Below are 18,653 nucleotides of genomic sequence, written 5' to 3' on the forward strand. Positions count from 1 at the left end.
ATTGTCAAGGACAAAATTAATTGAGAAGTTCTGCTAAATAAAGGGCATGAAGACTATCTCTCGCGTTTCTGCATGCTGGAGGTTTTGTATGATGCCTACAAACACTATTAAGCAGCAAAACGGATGATTGAGCGGCAAACTTTATATAACATGTTTGTCTTTTCCAGCTACAAACAACGAAAATTCAATTTATTCCGCGAAGAATGTGAAGGTTTTGCCAAGCTTCAAACTGAATTAAATCAACAGTTTAGCGACAATACCAATCCTGAAGATGTGTTAGACATAGTCCAATCCTTGATTGGTTGTTTTAACTTGGACCCTAACCGCGTCCTTGACATAATTCTAGAGAGTTTCGAAAACAAACCGAAAGACGCAAGAATATTCGTTCCTTTAATATGTTCGTACATGAAGGATCCGAAAATCGTGAGCGAAGTTCTCGCTTCAAAGTTCACGTTTTTGAGGAACAGCGAGAGCAGTGTTCCCCACTCATTATTTATCTTAACTGCGCAATTATTACAACACAACATCATAGCCCTGGATGATATCTATCTATGGGTAATTTGAGTAGAACTGTGAAATCTGTACTAAAGCTCTTATTTCAGCTGACGCCTGAAGATAAAGCTATGTTCAAGGAGTGCGATAAAGCAATGAGAGATGCGAAGGAGTATGTGCGGAAATTGCAGATTATTTCGATAAATAATAAGGAGAAGGAAGAGACGCCTGAAGAACCCGAGAATATGATGGAGAAGTTCAATTGTAATCAGAAATTGGGGCTGTGTGAAGCTCTCCTTGCTGTGGGGGATTGGGAGAACGCGAAGAATTTGATTAATCGACTGCCGGAGCATTACGCTCTATCATTCCAGCCAATTGCGTTGGCTCTGTGCAAGCTGCTGCATTATATCATCGAGCCCGTCTATCGAGAGTGAGTAAAGGGGAAATTTGATTTCTTAGGTTTTCTCGGTTTCTTCACTTTTCTTTTCAATCTTCTTTTGCCAACTTTGCTTTGTTTTTATCTCATTTTTATCCTTTTTCAATCTCTTGTTCAATTTTGATGTTCATTTTGTTCTTTTTTTTGCTTTTGTTCACTTTTTGTCATTTCTGGAGAAATGAGCGTTTTGTCGTCACTTTTTGAAGTCTTTTTTTACTGCGTTTTAATGGGTTTTTTCCAATCTTCTTTTGCCAACTTTGCTTTGTTTTTATCTCATTTTTATCCTTTTTCAATCTCTTGTTCAATTTTGATGTTCATTTTGTTCTTTTTTTTGCTTTTTTTCACTGTTTTTGTCATTTCTGGAGAAATGAGCGTTTTGTCGCCACTGTTTGAAGTCTTTTTTTACTGCGTTTTAATGGGTTTTTTATTGATTTTTTTTGAACCCTTGTAGATTCTATCTTTGCATTGAGTTAAGAGAAAATTTGATTTCTTAGGTTTTCTCGGTTTCTTCACTTTTCTTTTCAATCTTCTTTTGCCAACTTTGCTTTGTTTTTATCTCATTTTTATCCTTTTTCAATCTCTTGTTCATTTTGTTCCTTTTTTTTGCTTTTTTTCACTGTTTTTGTCATTTCTGGAGAAATGAGCGTTTTGTCGTCACTTTTTGAAGTCTTTTTTTTACTGCGTTTTAATGTTTTTTTTTTATTGATTTTCTTTGAACCCTTGTAGATTCTATCTTTGCATTGAGTAAAGAGAAAATTTGATTTCTTAGGTTTTCTCGGTTTCTTCACTTTTCTTTTCAATCTTCTTTTGCCAACTTTGCTTTGTTGTCATCTCATTTTTATTCTTTTTCAATCTCTTGTTCAATTTTGATGTTCATTTTTTTGCTTTTTTTCACTGTTTTTGTCATTTCTGGAGAAATGAGCGTTTTGTCGCCACTGTTTGAAGTCTTTTTTTACTGCGTTTTAATGGGTTTTTTATTGATTTTCTTTGAACCCTTGTAGATTTTATCTTTGCATTGAGTAAAGAGAAAATTTGATTTCTTAGGTTTTCTCGGTTTCTTCACTTTTCTTTTCAATCTTCTTTTGCCAATTTTGCTTTGTTTTTATCTCATTTTTATCCTTTTTCAATCTCTTGTTCAATTTTGATGTTCATTTTGTTCTTTTTTTTTGCTTTTTTTCACTGTTTTTGTCATTTCTGGAGAAATAAGCGTTTTGTCGCCACTTTTTGAATGTTTTTTTTACTGCGTTTTAATGGGTTTTTATTGATTTTCTTTGAACCCTTGTAGATTCTATCTTTGCATTGAGTAAAGAGAAAATTTGATTTCTTAGGTTTTCTCGGTTTCTTCACTTTTCTTTTCAATCTTCTTTTGCCAACTTTGCTTTGTTTTCATCTAATTTTTATCTTTTTTTAATCTCTTGTTCAATTTTGATGTTCATTTTGTTCTTTTTTTGCTTTTTTTTACTGTTTTTGTCATTTCTGAGAAATGAGGGTTTTGTCGCCACTTTTTGAAGTCTTTTTTTTACTGCGTTTTAATGGGTTTTTATTGATTTTCTTTGAACCCTTTTAGATTCTATCTTTGCATTGAGTAAAGAGAAAATTTGATTTCTTAGGTTTTCTCGGTTTCTTCACGTTTCTTTTCAATCTTCTTTTGGCAACTTTGCTTTGTTTTTATCTCATTTTTATCCTTTTTCAATCTCTTGTTCAATTTTGATGTTCATTTTGTTCTTTTTTTTGCTTTTTTTCACTGTTTTTGTCATTTCTGTAGTTTGAAGTGTTTTTTTACTGCGTTCTAATGGGTTTTTTGTTGATTGTTCTTATTGCTTCTAATCTTTCTTCTTAGCTTTTTTTATTATTTTATTACATCGTCCAATTTTGTCTTGATTTCCTGTTTGTTTCGTTGCTATTTTCTTTCAACCCTTGTAGATTCTGTCTTTGCATTTGGTTTTTTGATCGCGTCTCGTTTTTTCCACTTTCTTGGCCTTTTCTTTATACTCAAATTATTATTTTATCAGGTCGATCTTCTTTTTGTGTATTTTTCTTATTTTTTTTTGTACGCCAAGTAACCCACTTCCATTTTTCCAGGTTCTGCAAGCTGGGACCAAAAATCAAAGGAAAACCGATTCCACCTCACGAAAACCCTCTGAGTCCAAAACAAGCCAAGACGTTCTTAGAACTGCGTGAGCACGCAATTCCAATGTTGATAACTCTAGGAGCATCGTTACGCTACGATCCCGTTTTGATGTACAAAATAATCCGAATAGCAAAAGCAGCTTTAACTTCTTACGGTGTCGAATCAACAAAGTCTCCTTGTCCTTCAGGAGACACTTTATATTACGACATTTTAACAATTTTGGACGCTACGGTGTTGTCATCTTTGTCTTACATGGATTGTAATTGTTGCATTGCTGAAGAAGTTTGGACTGTGTTGAAACTGTACCCGTATCAGAACAGATACTGTCTTTACAGTCGATGGAAAAATGAGACGTATTCGCTTTACCCAGATCTGCTACGTAAAAGAGGAGACTCTGAAAAACAGATTAAGAACATCATGAAACGCGTTAGCAAAGAGAATATCAAACCGGTCGGAAGACTGATCGGGAAACTAACGCATTGTTCTCCGGGATTTCTCTTTGATTACATTTTATTACAAATTCAAGTTTACAGTAATTTAATCCATCCAGTGGTCGACTCGCTGAAGTATCTAACAAGTCTGTCTTACGACGTTTTGGGATTTTGTCTGGTTGAATGTCTGGCGAACGCCGACAAGAAGCGGGTGAAACACGACAGCACTTCAATATCGACGTGGTTGCAGAGTTTATCGAGTTTCTGCGGCGCTGTGTATAAAAAATACATCATCGAGCTGACGGGGCTGTTGCAATATGTGGCCAACCAACTAAAAGCGCAAAAGAGTTTGGACTTGTTAATTTTGAAAGAAATCGTCCAGAAGATGGCAGGTGTTGAGGCGGCCGAAGACCTGACGATGGAACAAGTTAGTGCGATGGCAGGAGGCGAGTTGCTGAAAGCTGAGGTAAAGAGGTAAAAAGGGTGATTTTGAGGTTTAATAAGTTCTTATAGGCGGGATACCTAAGTCAGGTGCGAAACACGAAGAAGTCGTCGCTACGATTGAAAGAAGCGATGTCGGAATATAATTTGGCTGTGGCGTTGTGTTTGTTGATGGCACAACAAAACTATTGCGTTGTGTATAGAGAGACTCAGAAGAATCATTTGAAGTTGGTCGGGAAGTTGGCTGATCAGTGTCAGGATACGTTGGTGCAATTCGGGACTTTTCTGGGATCGTCGCTTTCTGTGGATGAGTATGTGAATAAGTTGCCGACGATACAGAGTATGCTTTTGGATTATCATATACCGAATGAAGTGGCTTTCTTCTTGGCACGGCCAATGTTCAACCATGCTATAAATGTGAGTATTAAAGTAGCTATTATGCTACTAGTCCGCTAATGGTGCCAGTTCGACAAAATGGTATTTTGTGGATTCAATTGAGTCCGCTAAAGGTCCGTTTGCTCACTGAGTTTCAAATTTCTTATGGAAGCAATAATTTTCAAAATTCTGTAACGCAAGCAAGAGATTAAAATGTTGGAAATTTGTGTTTTTAAATGGCACAGAAATTTACTTTGGCTGATTTTGACACTAGAAAATTAAAATTTTCTTTTTCGACTTAAGTTACTTCTCCAGTATGCCAGTTTTCATAATTTTAGAACATAAGAGATACGATTAGAAATTTTCATTTTTAGATGGCTCAGAAATTTTAGAAATTTGTATTTTCGGGAGTTTACTCTTCTTAAGTAACTTGTTTGGTGAGTCAGTTTTCAAAATTTTAGGAATTTTTATTCGAATCCGATTCAGAAATTTAGGAATTTGTTTTATTCTTGAACATTCGTAAATTTTGGAGCTGATTTTTTGCAAGTATGCCAGTTTACAAAATTTGAGAATATAAGAGACAAATTTTAGAAATTTTTAGTTTTTGATGTCTCAGAAATTTTTGAAATTTACATTTCTTTGTTTGTGCTAATTTTGACAGTAGAACAGTAAAATTTCGGCAGGTTACTCTTCTTAAATAACTTGTTTGATTTGTGATTTTTATTTTGATTTAATTTTCTGAGGTTTTTTTTTAGCTTTATTTCAATTGAATATGTCTTTCGTTTTATAAATTTTTATTGTATAATCCGGTTTTATTAATTTTTTTCTTAGAAGTTTTTTTTAATTTGTATTTGTTTCAATTTTGAAACAATTTTTTTTTTGTTTATTAATAATATGATAATTTAATAATCTTTTTAGTTTTTGATGTCTCAGAACTTTTTGAAATTTTATATTTCTATGTTTGTGCTAATTTTTGCAGTAGAACAGTAAAATTTCGGCAGGTTACTCTTCTTAAATAACTCGTTTGGTATGCTAATTTTAAAATTTTAGATCCAAAGAGACAAATTTCAGGTATTTTTATTAATAGGCGATTCAGAAATTTATGAAAATTTGTATTTATTTCTCTACGACTAATTTTGACACCAAAACAGTAAAATTTATTGAGGTTTCTCTTCTGAAGTGACTTGTTCGGTGAGCCAATTTTCAAAAATCTAGAGCCCAAAAGACAAATTTTAGAATTTTTATTTTTAGATGGCGCAGAAATTTTAGAAATTTGTATTTATTCCTATACTTATGCTCATTTTTACACTAGAATAGTAAAATTTCGGGAGTTTACTCTTCTTAAGTAACTTGTTTGGTGAGTCAATTTTCAAAATTTTAGGAATTTTTATTCGAATCCTAGAAATTGAGGAATTTGTTTTATTTATTCTTCATTTGTTAATTTTCAAACTAGAAGAGTAAAATTTTGGAGCTGATTTTTTTGTAAGTGTATTATTTAGTATGCCAGTTTTCAAAAGTTAAGAATACAAGAGACAGATTTTAGAAATTTTTAGTTTTTGATGCCTCGGAACTTTTTTAAAATTTTATATTTCTATGTTTGGGCTAATTTTGACAGTAGAACAGTAAAATTTCGGCAGGTTACTCTTCTTAATTAAATAACTCGTTTGGTATGATAATTTTAAAATTTTAGATCATAAAAAACAAATTTCAGGTATTTTTATTTATAGGCGATTCAGAATTTATGAAAATTTGTCATTATGTTCCTACGACTAATTTTGACACCAGAACAGTAAAATTCCTTAAGTGACTTGTTCGGTGAGCCAATTTTTAAAATTCTAGAGCACAAAGAAATTTAAAAAAAAATCTTTTTTAATGGCTCAGAAATTTTTGAAATTTGATATCTATTTCTCTACATACCTATTCTAATTTTGACACTAAAACAGTAAAATTATGAATTCGCCGATTCGATGTGCCAATTTTTAAAATTTTGTATTTATTTCTCAACGTCAGCTAATTTTGAAACTAGAAGACTCAAATTTTGGAATTAACTCTTTTTTAAGTAAGTTATTCAGTGTCAGTTTTCAAAATTTTAGAACACGAGACAAATTTTAGAAATTTTCAAGGAATTTCAGTAAATTTTATTTATTTCTCTACTTAATGCTAATTTTGACGTTTAAGCAGTAGAATTTTCGAAGGTTACTCTTCTGAAGTTGTGCCGATTTTCAAGTTCTAGAACAGAAGTTTTAATTTTTGGACGTCTTAGTATACATATTTGGATATACACTACCACTCAAAAGTATTTGCCCACTTAAAAATATCAATAATTCTTTTTAATCAACACTTTAGTTTTTGCATTTATAGGCTGATGAATTGTGAAAATATGTAATACGATAACTTTTTCAAAATTTCTAAAAGTACATTAAAAAGATAAAAAAATTGCTGTTACCATCACTGAAGTATATAAACATGAAAACAAAAAACGCCAAATAAAAGCGGAAGAAAGAAATTATTTTGGAGTTACTTAGAAAAATGCTGGTGGGCAAATACTTTTGAGCGGGAGAGTACGTTTACAACAAATTTTGCAAAATTTCGAATTGTATGTTTATTCTCCTACTACTGCTAATTTTGATTCTACAACAGTAAAATTTGTGGAAATTAAAGTGATTTAAGGGAGAAATTTTAGGAAGTTTTATTTTTAGTCAACTTTTTGTATTTATTTCTGCGAATTTTGTAAGATTACTCTTTTAACTAAAATATTAGTTTTAGAAATTTTCATATTTAGAGTCAAAAATTTGGGAAATTTTGTCTTTATTTCTCTACTTTGACGTTTTAGTTTGAAAGCAACGAAATTTGGGAGTGTTCAAAGAGTAGACCGTAGACCTGTTTCTTAATTCTTAAAAAAAAATATTTTCTGCAGTTTTTATATTAAATTTTTATTTTTTTTTATTTATTGTTATTGTTTGATTTGTGATTTTTATTTTGATTTAATTTTCTGAGGTTTTTTTTAGCTTTATTTCAAGTGAATATTTTGTCTTTCGTTTTATAAGTTTTTATTGTATAATCCGGTTTCATTCATTTTTTTCTTTGGAGTTTTCTTTAATTTTTATTTGTTTCAATTTTGAAACTATTTTTTTTTGTTTATTAATAATATAATAATTTAATAATCTTTTTCGTTTTTGATGTCTTAGAACTTTTTGAAATTTTATATTTCTATGTTTGTGCTAATTTTTGCAGTAGAACAGTAAAATTTCGGCAGGTTACTCTTCTTAAATAACTTGTTTGGTATGCTAATTTAAAAATTTTAGATCAAAAGAGACAAATTTCAGGTATTTTTATTAATAGGCGATTCAGAAATTTATGAAAATTTGTATTTATTTCTCTACGACTAATTTTGACACCAGAACAATAAATTTTATTGAGGTTCCTCATCTGAAGTGACTTGTCCGGTGAGCCAGTTTTCAAAATTCTAGGACACAAAAGACAAATTTTAGAAATTTTTATTTTTAGTTGGCTCAGAAATTTTTAAAATTTTATATCTATTTCTCTACATACCTACTCTAATTTTGACACTAAAACAGTAAAATTGTGGAAGGTTACTCTTCTTAAGTAATCTATTTGATGTGCCAATTTTTAAAATTTTAGAACACAAGAGACAATTTTTATTTATAGGGGACTCGAAATTTAGGAAATTTTGTATTCATTTCTCAACGTCAGCTAATTTTGAAACTAGAAGACTGAAATTTCGGACTTTTTTTTCAAAGTAAGTTATTCAGTTTGCCAGTTTTCAAAATGTTAGAACACGAGACAAATTTTAGAAATTTTAAAGGAATTTCAGAAAATTTTATTTATTTCTCTACTTAATGCTGATTTTGACATTTAAGCAGTAAAATTTTCAAAGGTTGCCCTTCTGAAGTTGTGCCGATTTTCAAGTTCTAGAACAAAAGTTTTAATTTTTGGATGTCTTTGTTGATTTGAAAATACGTTTACAAGAAATTTTGCAAATTTTCGAATTGTTTGTTCATTCTCCTACTACTGCTAATTTTGATTCTACATCAGTAAAATTTGTGGAAATTATTTTTTTTAAGTGATTTATCCAGTGCGCCAATATTCAAAATTCAAAAACATAAGGGTTTCTTAATTCTTAAAAAAAATATTTTCTGCAGTTTTTATATTAATTATTTAATTTATTGAATATTATTTTTTTAGATTTATTGTTATTGTTTTCTCCGTTTTTAAATATTTGGAATGTTTTAAGTTTTTTATTCTCGTGAATTTTGTTAGTTTTTGACTCTCAATGCTTCAAATTATCAAATTAAGTTATTTTAATATATTTTTTTATTTTGTTGATTTCTTTTAGAGTTTATATTCTCATATTTTTCTGAAGACCTAAAAAACGAACTTTACTTTTTTGGATTATTTTGCGATTATTTTGTGAAAACTTATCTTTTCCTCCATATTCCTTCCTTTGTATCCCAAAACTTTTATTCTTGTGTTTATTTTAATTTTTTTTCCAGATAAAATACGACCAACTCCGAAAATCCGACCCCAACTACAAAAAACTCTCCGCCAGCGTAAAAAACCAAAAATACTACGAAGCGGTGACGGAAGTAATGGAACCCGTTCACAAATCCATAATTCCCCTTCACCCCGCCAAAATTTGGGAGGACATATCACCCCAATTCTTGTCCACATTCTGGTCCCTTACCATGTATGACCTTTACGTACCTGACGAAACCTACGAGCAAGTTATAGCGAAGACAAACCAACAGTCTATGGCAACTCTAGTATCCAGCAACAACAAAGGAAAGAAGGAGCAAGAACGCTATGTCACCCTCATCGAGAAGCTCCAAGACGAAAAGAAGAAACAACACGAACATGTTGAAAAAGTCATGTACAGATTGAAGCAGGAGAAGGACACTTGGTTTCTATCGCGTTCGGCTAAGTCAGCTAAAAATGAGACCATCACCAGGTTTCTTCAATTGTGTCTTTTCCCACGATGCACTTTCACGTCAATCGATGCAGTTTATTGCGCGAAGTTCGTGCACGTTATCCACATGCTGAAGACGCCGAATTTTTCCACGCTATTGTGTTACGACAGAGTGAGTTTGTTTTTACATCTTTGCTTGTATTTTTTATTCGTTTTTTTAGCTCTTCTGCGATGTTACGTACTCTATCACGTCTTGCAGTGAGAACGAAGCGATGCGCTACGGAAGATTTCTGTACGCGATGCTCGAAACAGTCATGCGTTGGCACAAACACAAAGATCTCTTCGAAAAAGAATGTGCTAACTATCCTGGCTTTGTCACAAAGTATCGCCTTAACAACCAACACGCCGATAATTTGGACAATGTTGGCTACGAGAATTACAGACACGTGTGCCACAAGTGGCATTACAAACTAGCCAAAGCAATGGTGACGTGTTTGGATTCAAAAGACTACGTACAAATCAGGAACTCATTGATCATCCTAATCAAAATCATTCCATTTTTCCCTGTCTTGCAAAAGGTGGGACAGTTCATTGAGAAACGAATTGAGAAAGTGAGGGATGAAGAGAAGAACAACAGACAGGATTTGTTCACTTTGTCCAGCAGTTATTTGGGGTTGTTGAAACAGAGGATTATCAGTGGGCACATGGTTAAAGAGAGCCAGTTCCATATTTTGGTCGAAAAAGAAAAGGTTTGTTGAGTTGGGTTTGTTGGTCTGTTTCTTCATGTTTTTTTTTTTAGATTGTTAAAAGCACGGAGGCGAAAAATGATGCTGCTTCAAACAAACATAATGGGGAAGTTAAAGGTAGGCTCTTACCACGTTTTTTTTTTTTTCATATCTTGTGTTGTTTGTGTTTTAAATTTTGTTTTGACTTTGATATTTTTGCTTTTTGGGATTTTATTCGTGAGTTTCGCTCGAAGCTTTGATGTGCTATCTTTTATTTCGTGGATTATTTAAACCTTTGCATTAAGTTTACTGATTTAGCTTTATTTTATTGTGTTATGTTTTTTTCTTATTTTGCGTTGGTTGTTCATTTTTTTCTTTTCATTTGTTAGCTTCTGTGATTTTTCTTTAGTTTTTTTAGTTTTATTTCAAGTGAATGTGTTGTCTTTGTTTTATAAATTTTTGTATAATCGGGTTTTCATTTATTTCTTTATGAATTCAAGCCCGAAAACGGCGAAAATCAGCGAGAAATCGTCGTTTTGCATCGAAATAAGCGGATTTCTCTAAGAATTTTGATGATTTCGTGCAGTCTTCTCCTGTTTTCTTGTAATTCAGCCGTTGAATCTTGATAAAAATTGGTGGTTTTGTAAACTTCGAGCTCTTCTTTTGCGAACTCAAGCCAGAAAACGGTGAAAATCAGCGAGAAATCGTCGTTTTGCATCGAAATAAGCCAATTTCTCTAAGAATTTTGATAATTTCGTGCATATTTCAGCTGTTTTCTTGCAATTCAGCCGTTGAATCTTGATAAAAAATTGGTGGTTTTGTAGATTTCGAGCTCTTCTTGGCGAATTCAAGCCAGAAAACGGCGAAAATCAGCGAGAAATTGTCGTTTTGCATCAAAATAAGCGGATTTCTCTAAGAATTTTGATGATTTCGTGCAGATTTCTGCTGTTTTCTTGCAATGCAGCCCTTGAATCTTGATAAAAATTGATGGTTTCGTAGATTTCGAGCTGTTCTTTGCGAATTCAAGCCAGAAAATGGCGAAAATCAGCGAAAAATCGTCGTTTTGCATCGAAACAAGCGGATTTCTCTAAGAATTTAAATGAATTCGTGCAGATTTTTGCTGTTTTCTTGCAATTCAACCGTTGAATCTTAATAAAAATTAGTGATTGTGTAGATTTCGAGCTCTTCTTTGCGAATTCAAGCCAGAAAACGGCGAAAATCAGCGAGAAGTCGTCGTTTTGCATCGAAATAAGCCAATTTCTCTTAAGAATTTTGATAATTTCGTGCATATTTCGAGCTTTTCTGTTGTTTTCTCTAATTTTCATTTGTTTCAATTTTGAAACAAAATTTGCTCTTTTTGTTTTTTAATAATATTGTATTTGTTTTTTAGTTTTGTTCAATTACATTTTGTCTGCACTTTTTTATTCCTAATTATTTGGTTTTGCTTAAGTTGTCTTTTCTTTCTGTCTTTTTTATTTATGATTTTTGCACCCTTTAATCGACTGTTTTTTTTTGCTTTTTCTTCTGTTTATACTTTTTTGGCCTCATCAATTATAAACGTCAAATTAACATTCAAGTGACATAAACATTATAAAATCACTTTACCATAATGAAGATTGATTACTACTAAACTCAAATTATTATATCAATTAAGACAATATTTCTATTTTTTAAGTAATATTAAAACGTTTTTTATACAGCGCCATCTTGTGTATTTTTTGTGCACCAACTAGTAAATTGACAGAATTGACAGATGATGAAATTTATAAATGTCAGATGTGACTGTTCTCATGAATTTTGAAAAATCCAATTATTTCAACGAAAAGTTTTTCGACCAAAAAGTTTAATACAACTCTTAATGCGTTAACCATTTTACAGCGCTCAATCATTAAAGCACTCTGGCTACGCCGTCGTGCTTCAAACTGATTTCGCCCTCTAAAATACAAGTTTCCACACGCGACTGTAAATAACTATTTTGACAAACTAAAATTGTGAAAATTTTCAACTAAATTCCAGAGCTCTAATTTTGATACAAAAACAATGAAATTTAAAGACAGTATTGTTTAGATGTGTTTATTTCAATACAAAATTAGAAAAAAAATACAAAAAAAGGAATTTTTATAGATTTATTTTTTCAAATTTTATTATTTTATTAATTTAAAAAGAATGAAAATTGAAGACACTTGTTTACTACTTTAGTTTTGAACAGGAAGAATATTTTTGAAAATTAATTTTTAGGACAAATCAAAAGTTTCCAAAATTTTATAATTCCGGTTATTTAGATGCAAAACAATTAAATCTGGAGATAGAATTGACTTAGGTGTGTTTGTTTTCTGTAGTAAAGTAAAAAAATTAGCAAGAAAAAGAATGTAAAGTTAAATTTTTTGGGTTTTTTAATTTTTTCATAACATGTTATGATTTTGATTCAAAAACATTGAAATTCGGTGAGTGAACTACTTTGCACATGTTTGTTAACCTGTACTAAATGAGAAACATTTTAAACGGAAAGTGTATTTTTGACATCAAAAATTTTGATGGATAACAATAAAATTAGGCATGCTTTTTGTTTATAGCAAATTAGAGAAATTTTAGAGAAAAATATTTTTTGGGACAAACTAAAAATTTTCAAAATTATTTACTAAACTCCGCAATTTCGATAATTTTCATGCAAAAAGAATTAAATTTGAACACTTTTACCTTGGGCATCTTTCTTCTAGTGGTCATTTTCTCTTTAGATCTGTATATTTTTCATATTTTTTACATTATACAGGGTGTTTCACAAATAGACAACAATCCGTGAACTGGTAAGTCTTCAACCTTTCTAAAGAGAGTTTCTGAAGTTTTTTTGTGCTTAAGTATTTTGTTTAGAAATTAAAGTTTCCTCAAGATGACTAATCAGCTAAAAAATACATGTATCTAGTTACTTTGCTGAACAAATGATAGTCTTTGTCAAATTTGAAGTAAAATTTGTGAAGTTTTTGTGCACTTCACCATGAATTAATTGACAAACTTTTAAAATTTGTAATTTACTAGTTTTATAATAAAGGCACTGATTTGGCTCAGACACCGTTTGGTGAAAAAAATTTCATGAACTGCACTGGTTTTACTGTGACTTTTGACGTTTTAGATAAAGTGCTAATTCTAAGTAACTTGATTAATAATTTTTCATTTCAAGCGCTAATGCTCGCTCATTGGTCAACTTAAGGGTCTTCTAGTTCTTAAACGAAAGATGTTGGGATAAAAATTATTGCACATTCTCTTCCATAAAGTCCCCAGACTTAGTAGTTCATGGATTGCTCTCTTTTTACGAAACACCCGGTACATATACACGTTACATTCCAACTTTTTATGAATTTTTAGTTTTTGAAATTTCGTATTTTACATAGATATTTCCAGTTCTGCTTTTTACTTTTGCTTCTTTGAGTATCATTTTTATCTATGGTTTTAGTTTTTTTACTTGAGTAATTCTCATTTTGTGTTCTTGTGTATTATTCTTATTTTTTTTTCAGGTTTTTTGTTTCATAGTTTTACTATGTTAAGGATTTCTTTCATTTTTCCATCGTTTTCTTAATTTGTCTTTTACTAGCTCGTTCTCTTTATCTCAATGTAACTTTTGTTCTAGAAGAGAGCAGCAAAGACAAATCGGACAAGAAAGTGAAAATCGAGGACCTCAAAGTAGTGTCAAGAACATCTCAGGGTTCTCAAAATTCTGGCGATTATAACACGTAAAACGAATTTTTTTTGTCATGCCAGAACTAACAATATATTTCAGTTGGGAAAGATCAGAGAGAACGTACAAAGAGGAACCGCGTGAAAAGCACAGACGGGAAGAAAAACGTGACGACTTTGATAAAGAACGTGAAAGAGACAAACGCAGAGAACGGAAAGAAGAAAAGTTGACCAAACAAGACGAACGGCAGTATAGAGTACGATCCTCTGGCAATCAGTGAGAATTTATTATTAATGTGCGTCTTTAGGATGAGAGATACCCAGAAATCAGTCCGAAAGAAGAGATGCGATATTCCAGTGACAGACAAGTGGACAGATATTATGAAGATCGAGGGCACTATTATCGGGAAATCCGAGATGAAAGAGACATGGGCTTAAGCAGCAGCAATAACGGATCGAGTAGTATGGGAAGACATAGTCAGGAACCCGAGACCGATAGAGGTACGATAATAGTACAAGGTGTTTATAAATGTTTCTAGCATCAAGGGTGGCTATGAAATGTCAAAAAAAATTTGCCGCTCGTTACAAATGTGGGTTTAGATTTTTTAACTGACATTTGTAGTTACCCTCAATCATTGAACAAAGTTAGTTTTGAAAACAAACTGTTCAAGTTGTAGTTTGAAGCCTGAATATCTAAAATTTTGACACAAAACCGTAACTGAAAAGTCGTAGACGTAAGTGAAAATTGAAATAATTGTTAACATAGTTATATTCACTATGAAAACAAAGCGGCAAAATAGCGCAGCACAGGAATTCCAAAGCCCTCCTTGATGCTAGAAACATTTATAAACACCTTGTATCTATAAGTTTGAGTCCTCTAATGCCAAATTGAAAACATTAGAGTAAAATATTCGAAATTTTTGGTTTGTCCAAAAATGAAAATGTGTCAAATTGCTGTATTAAGGTCTATAATTGAGTAATTTCTATACATTTGAATGCTCAAGATTTAAGCCAAAATGTAGAAAATTTTCGAAAATTTTTTTAAAATTGTTTGATTTTGGTCTATAAGTTTGAAATTTTACACACCTAATTATAATATTAAGAATAATAATTATTTCGATAAATTTGTATGTTCAAAAGCCAAAATTCACAAAATTATTGGAATTTCTAGTGTGTTCTAAAGAAAATTTTCTAAAATTCTTTCTAAACTTCTCCTTCAAAATTTTGTACCAACTTTAACCAAATTAGCTTCAAAAGTACAAAATTGACGAAAGATCTGATTCGTGCAAAAATGAAAATTTCTAATATTGATCGATTTTAGTCTATAATTTTGTAATTTTGCACATTTGATAAGAATATTGAGAATAATAATAATCTCTATAAGTTTCAATGCTTTACAGCCAAAATTCACAAAAAAATGTAGAACAAAAAACACAAAATTATTTGAATTTCTAGTTCGTTCTAAAACAAAATTCCTAAAATTTACAGTTAAATGAGCAAGTTAAGATCGATAAATCTAATTTGCCAAAATTGTCAAAATTAAATAAAAAAAAATGTGTTTCGCTTAAAAATGAACATTTCTAAAATTAGTCTGTTTTGTTTTATAATTTTGAATGCTCTAAAGCCAAAATTCACAGAATTTGAAAACTATGAAATACTAAATTTTTGAAAACCCCACTTTTTTTCTAGAATTTTGTAACTGAAAACAAACAAGTTGCAAATAACAAATATTCATAAATTTGAATGCTCCAGTACCAAATTAACTAAATTGAATCCAAAAGTACAAAATTTTCAAAAGATCTGGTTCGTTCAAAAATTAAACATTTCCAAAGTACAAGGTGTTTATAAATGTTTTTAGCATCAAGGGTGACTATGAAATGCCAAAGAAATTTGCCGCTCATAAATGTGAGTTTAGATTTTTTAACTGACATTTGTAGTTAACCTCAATCATAAAGCAAAGTAAGTTTTGAGAAGAAAACTGTCCTAATTGTGGTTTGAAACCTGAAAATCAAAAATTTTGACACATAAATAATTATCAAAATAGTTATTTTCATTATAAACACAAAGCGGCAAAGTAGTGCACGACAGGAATTCCAGAGCCACCCTTGATGCTAGAAACATTTATAAACACCTTGTACAACGTGTTTATAACTGATTCTAGCATCAAGGGTGGCTATGAAATGTCAAAGAAATGTGCCGCTCATTACAAATGTGGGTTTCGATTTGTCAACTGACATTTGCAGTTAACCTCAAACATGAACCAAAGTAAATTTGAGAAATAAATTGTTCGACTTGTGGTTTAAAACCAGAAAATGGAAAACTTGGGCACAAAACCGTAACTAAAACGTCATTGAAGTAAAGTAACATTATAAATAATTTTCAAGATAGTTATATTCACCATGAAAACAAAGCGGCAAAATAGTGTACGACAGGAATTCCAAAGCCACGCTTGATGCTAGAAACATTTATAAACACCTTGTATATTAAAGAACGTGTTTTATAATGGCCAACTTGGTGCACCAATGCCATTATATAACAAGTCCTTTATACTATTTTTTCGAATTTGCACCCTTTTTTTAATAAAAAATGTAAATTTTCCAATTCTAAGACTTTTCGTTTTACACGATTGGTAATGGTTTTGTAGCCACGACTTACCACTTGATTTTCAAATTCAATTTAAAATTTGACATTTATTAAATTTCACCTAACGTAACCTAACCTCACAACCTAACTCACACAAAAAATCAAATAGGTTGGCTGCCTAATTGACATTTTGATTACACAAAACGGCCTTTCAGGCTGTGCCGAGTCTTTTCACTATTAAATCATTTGATTTGCAATCCAACAGGCTGTAAAAGAAACGTTTTTAAGGGAAACACTGCCTAATTGTCAGAAATGTCAAAAATATGACAACTATTTTCTTACCAAAAATCTCCCTAAGCAACGTTGCCGGTTGTAATGCTGGGGAAAATTGCGGTGTTGGTGGTTTTTAAAAAAAACGGACTTTATGGAGTGCGGGCACTACCGCCTCTAAAGTATGCAACCTTCCACTCTGGAGGATCAACAAACCGCGCCCGTTCATTTAAATACCATTGAAAGCGTTGTTTAAATGCAGTATTTAATTATTTTTGACTGTTTTTACTATGGTTGGGTTGAAACCTTTTAATATGTATTATTACTGCCATTGAGTAGTATTTGTTTATTTTAGGACACTTTTGACTTAATTAGTGGTCCAAAAACGCAAACGAATAACAACTTTTCAAATTTGATATCTTAAAAATCGCAAAAAAATGTTACAGGCGTTTGTCGCTTGACGATGAAAATTAAAATAAAATCGAAATATCTGCAGATTAGACGAAAAAATAATACAGTGCTTTGTACTTTAAATGAATAAGCTTTTATCTTCCTTAAGTTTAGAAGAAAGAATTTAAAAATAATAGATTGTTCACGAGTTTTTGAATAAAGTGAACTTTTCCTTTGTGTTGGACATCTTTCACAAAATTTCAACTTAAAAATCTTATTTCGATTTTTTTAATATTAATCTTTAAATTTGATCGTTAATTACACTGTGTAACAAAATTTTAGAAAAGTCATATTTGTCTGTTTTTTTTGTTAATATAGTTGCAATTTGGCTTTCTTTTAAAGAATATGAATATCATTTGTGTGAGTTGTCCCCAAGAAAAAATATCAATTCATTTGTTTCTCGCTTTGGAAAATTAACAATTATATTCATAAAATAATACAAAAGCGTTAAAAATACAATAAACTATAAAATAAAATGCGGTTTTACGTTAAAATTCAAAATATAGTTTTTGTTCTTTTCCTTTTTGCTAGCAAATGAAAAATAACAGCAACCCAAAATAGCAGTTACTGAAATGATCTTGAAGTTCTAAAGACACTGGTATTTGTAAATGTTATTGTCTTCAAAGACTCACGAATACCATGTCTTTAGACTCGAGGGGCAATTTTTACAAAAAAAAAAATTGAACCCTGGAGATGAATTTGGAGATTTTAATGCCGAAGTAGACTTTATACGCTTCCCACAATTTCGTCGCAGAAATTATTTTGAGTTTTTCTTATTTAATTGTTATATAACACCCCCCTATGTAGATAAATAGATCCGCAAATAACTTACATTGTCACTTTTTTGTGGAAACTTTTTAATTCGCAATGAGGCAAACAGCGAAAACAAAAATTTTTGAATTTTTTTTTTTCTTTTAATATAACATTTCGACAAAACCAATGATAACATGTCAAAAAGGTCGTCAGTCTCCAACAATAAATGTTAAAAAAAATAACATAATAATTTTTGTTGTTACATAGTGTTATTGATAGTTAAATATTATTATTTTGTTCATTTCTGCTACATAAATGATTTTGTTTATTTTTTAGTTTGCATAAAATTATACTTAATGGAAACTTAAAATTTAAAGATTTTGGTTGCCAATTCTTATTATACAATGTATTACTGCTTATGTATGTGATAACATAAAAATAGGAAATTTTTCGTTTAAAACTCCTCATTTGGTATAAATGAAAATGAAGGACAATTCAATTATATTGATACATTTTTGATTCACCCAGCAATTTATTAAACACGAATTTGACCAAGAACTTGACAGGAAACAGGTGACGGTCAGACTAATTAGTTCTGCCAACTCTTTAAAAACAAAATTTCCTACTTTGAGTTCTCTTATAGATACCTATGATAAACGACTCCAAATTGAGTACTCTAATGGACCCATTAAAGCGGCAAATTCGAAAAAATTCTTTAATTGTTGATTTTATTGAATTTTTGGATCCTTGCAGTCTTGTCTAGATTAACTTATTATTATTTTTAGGATCATATTCAAATTTTCAATCAAAATTGTGTGTTTTACTACTTTCGACTTGTTTACCAAAATTTGCAGTTTTTATAGTGAAATTTCCAGTTCAAAGAACTTCCGGCTTCTTTATGCATTGTGCTAAATTTCAAAGTTTTAGAGCAGAAACGGAATTTTTGGAAATTTTTATTTCAGGGCGCGCC

The 18,653-nt window shown here is 31.0% G+C and overlaps 1 protein-coding gene across 4 annotated transcripts in view; it reads left to right on the top strand.

Annotated features, from left to right (window-relative positions):
* The window catches only part of tho2 (THO complex subunit 2-like protein), a 36,767-nt gene that overhangs the window by 767 nt on the left and 17,347 nt on the right, over positions 1-18,653 (top strand). For 2 of the 4 annotated variants that reach the window (XM_088043957.1, XM_088043955.1), the window contains exons 5-14: positions 168-555; positions 603-922; positions 3,011-3,956; positions 4,004-4,348; positions 8,821-9,405; positions 9,455-9,982; positions 10,033-10,096; positions 13,581-13,683; positions 13,731-13,884; positions 13,936-14,128. In XM_088043957.1, the coding sequence (XP_087900083.1) occupies positions 168-555; positions 603-922; positions 3,011-3,956; positions 4,004-4,348; positions 8,821-9,405; positions 9,455-9,982; positions 10,033-10,096; positions 13,581-13,683; positions 13,731-13,884; positions 13,936-14,128 (3,626 nt within the window). The remainder of the gene's footprint in view (positions 1-167; positions 556-602; positions 923-3,010; positions 3,957-4,003; positions 4,349-8,820; positions 9,406-9,454; positions 9,983-10,032; positions 10,097-13,580; positions 13,684-13,730; positions 13,885-13,935; positions 14,129-18,653) is intronic. The other 2 variants (XM_088043956.1, XM_088043958.1) reach the window with 1 other exon arrangement.

The sequence above is a fragment of the Gnatocerus cornutus genome, chromosome 8 (genome assembly GCF_029298725.1).
Source record: "Gnatocerus cornutus isolate USDA-ARS CGAHR chromosome 8, icGnaCorn1.1, whole genome shotgun sequence".
In the NCBI taxonomy this organism is placed as follows: domain Eukaryota; kingdom Metazoa; phylum Arthropoda; class Insecta; order Coleoptera; family Tenebrionidae; genus Gnatocerus; species Gnatocerus cornutus.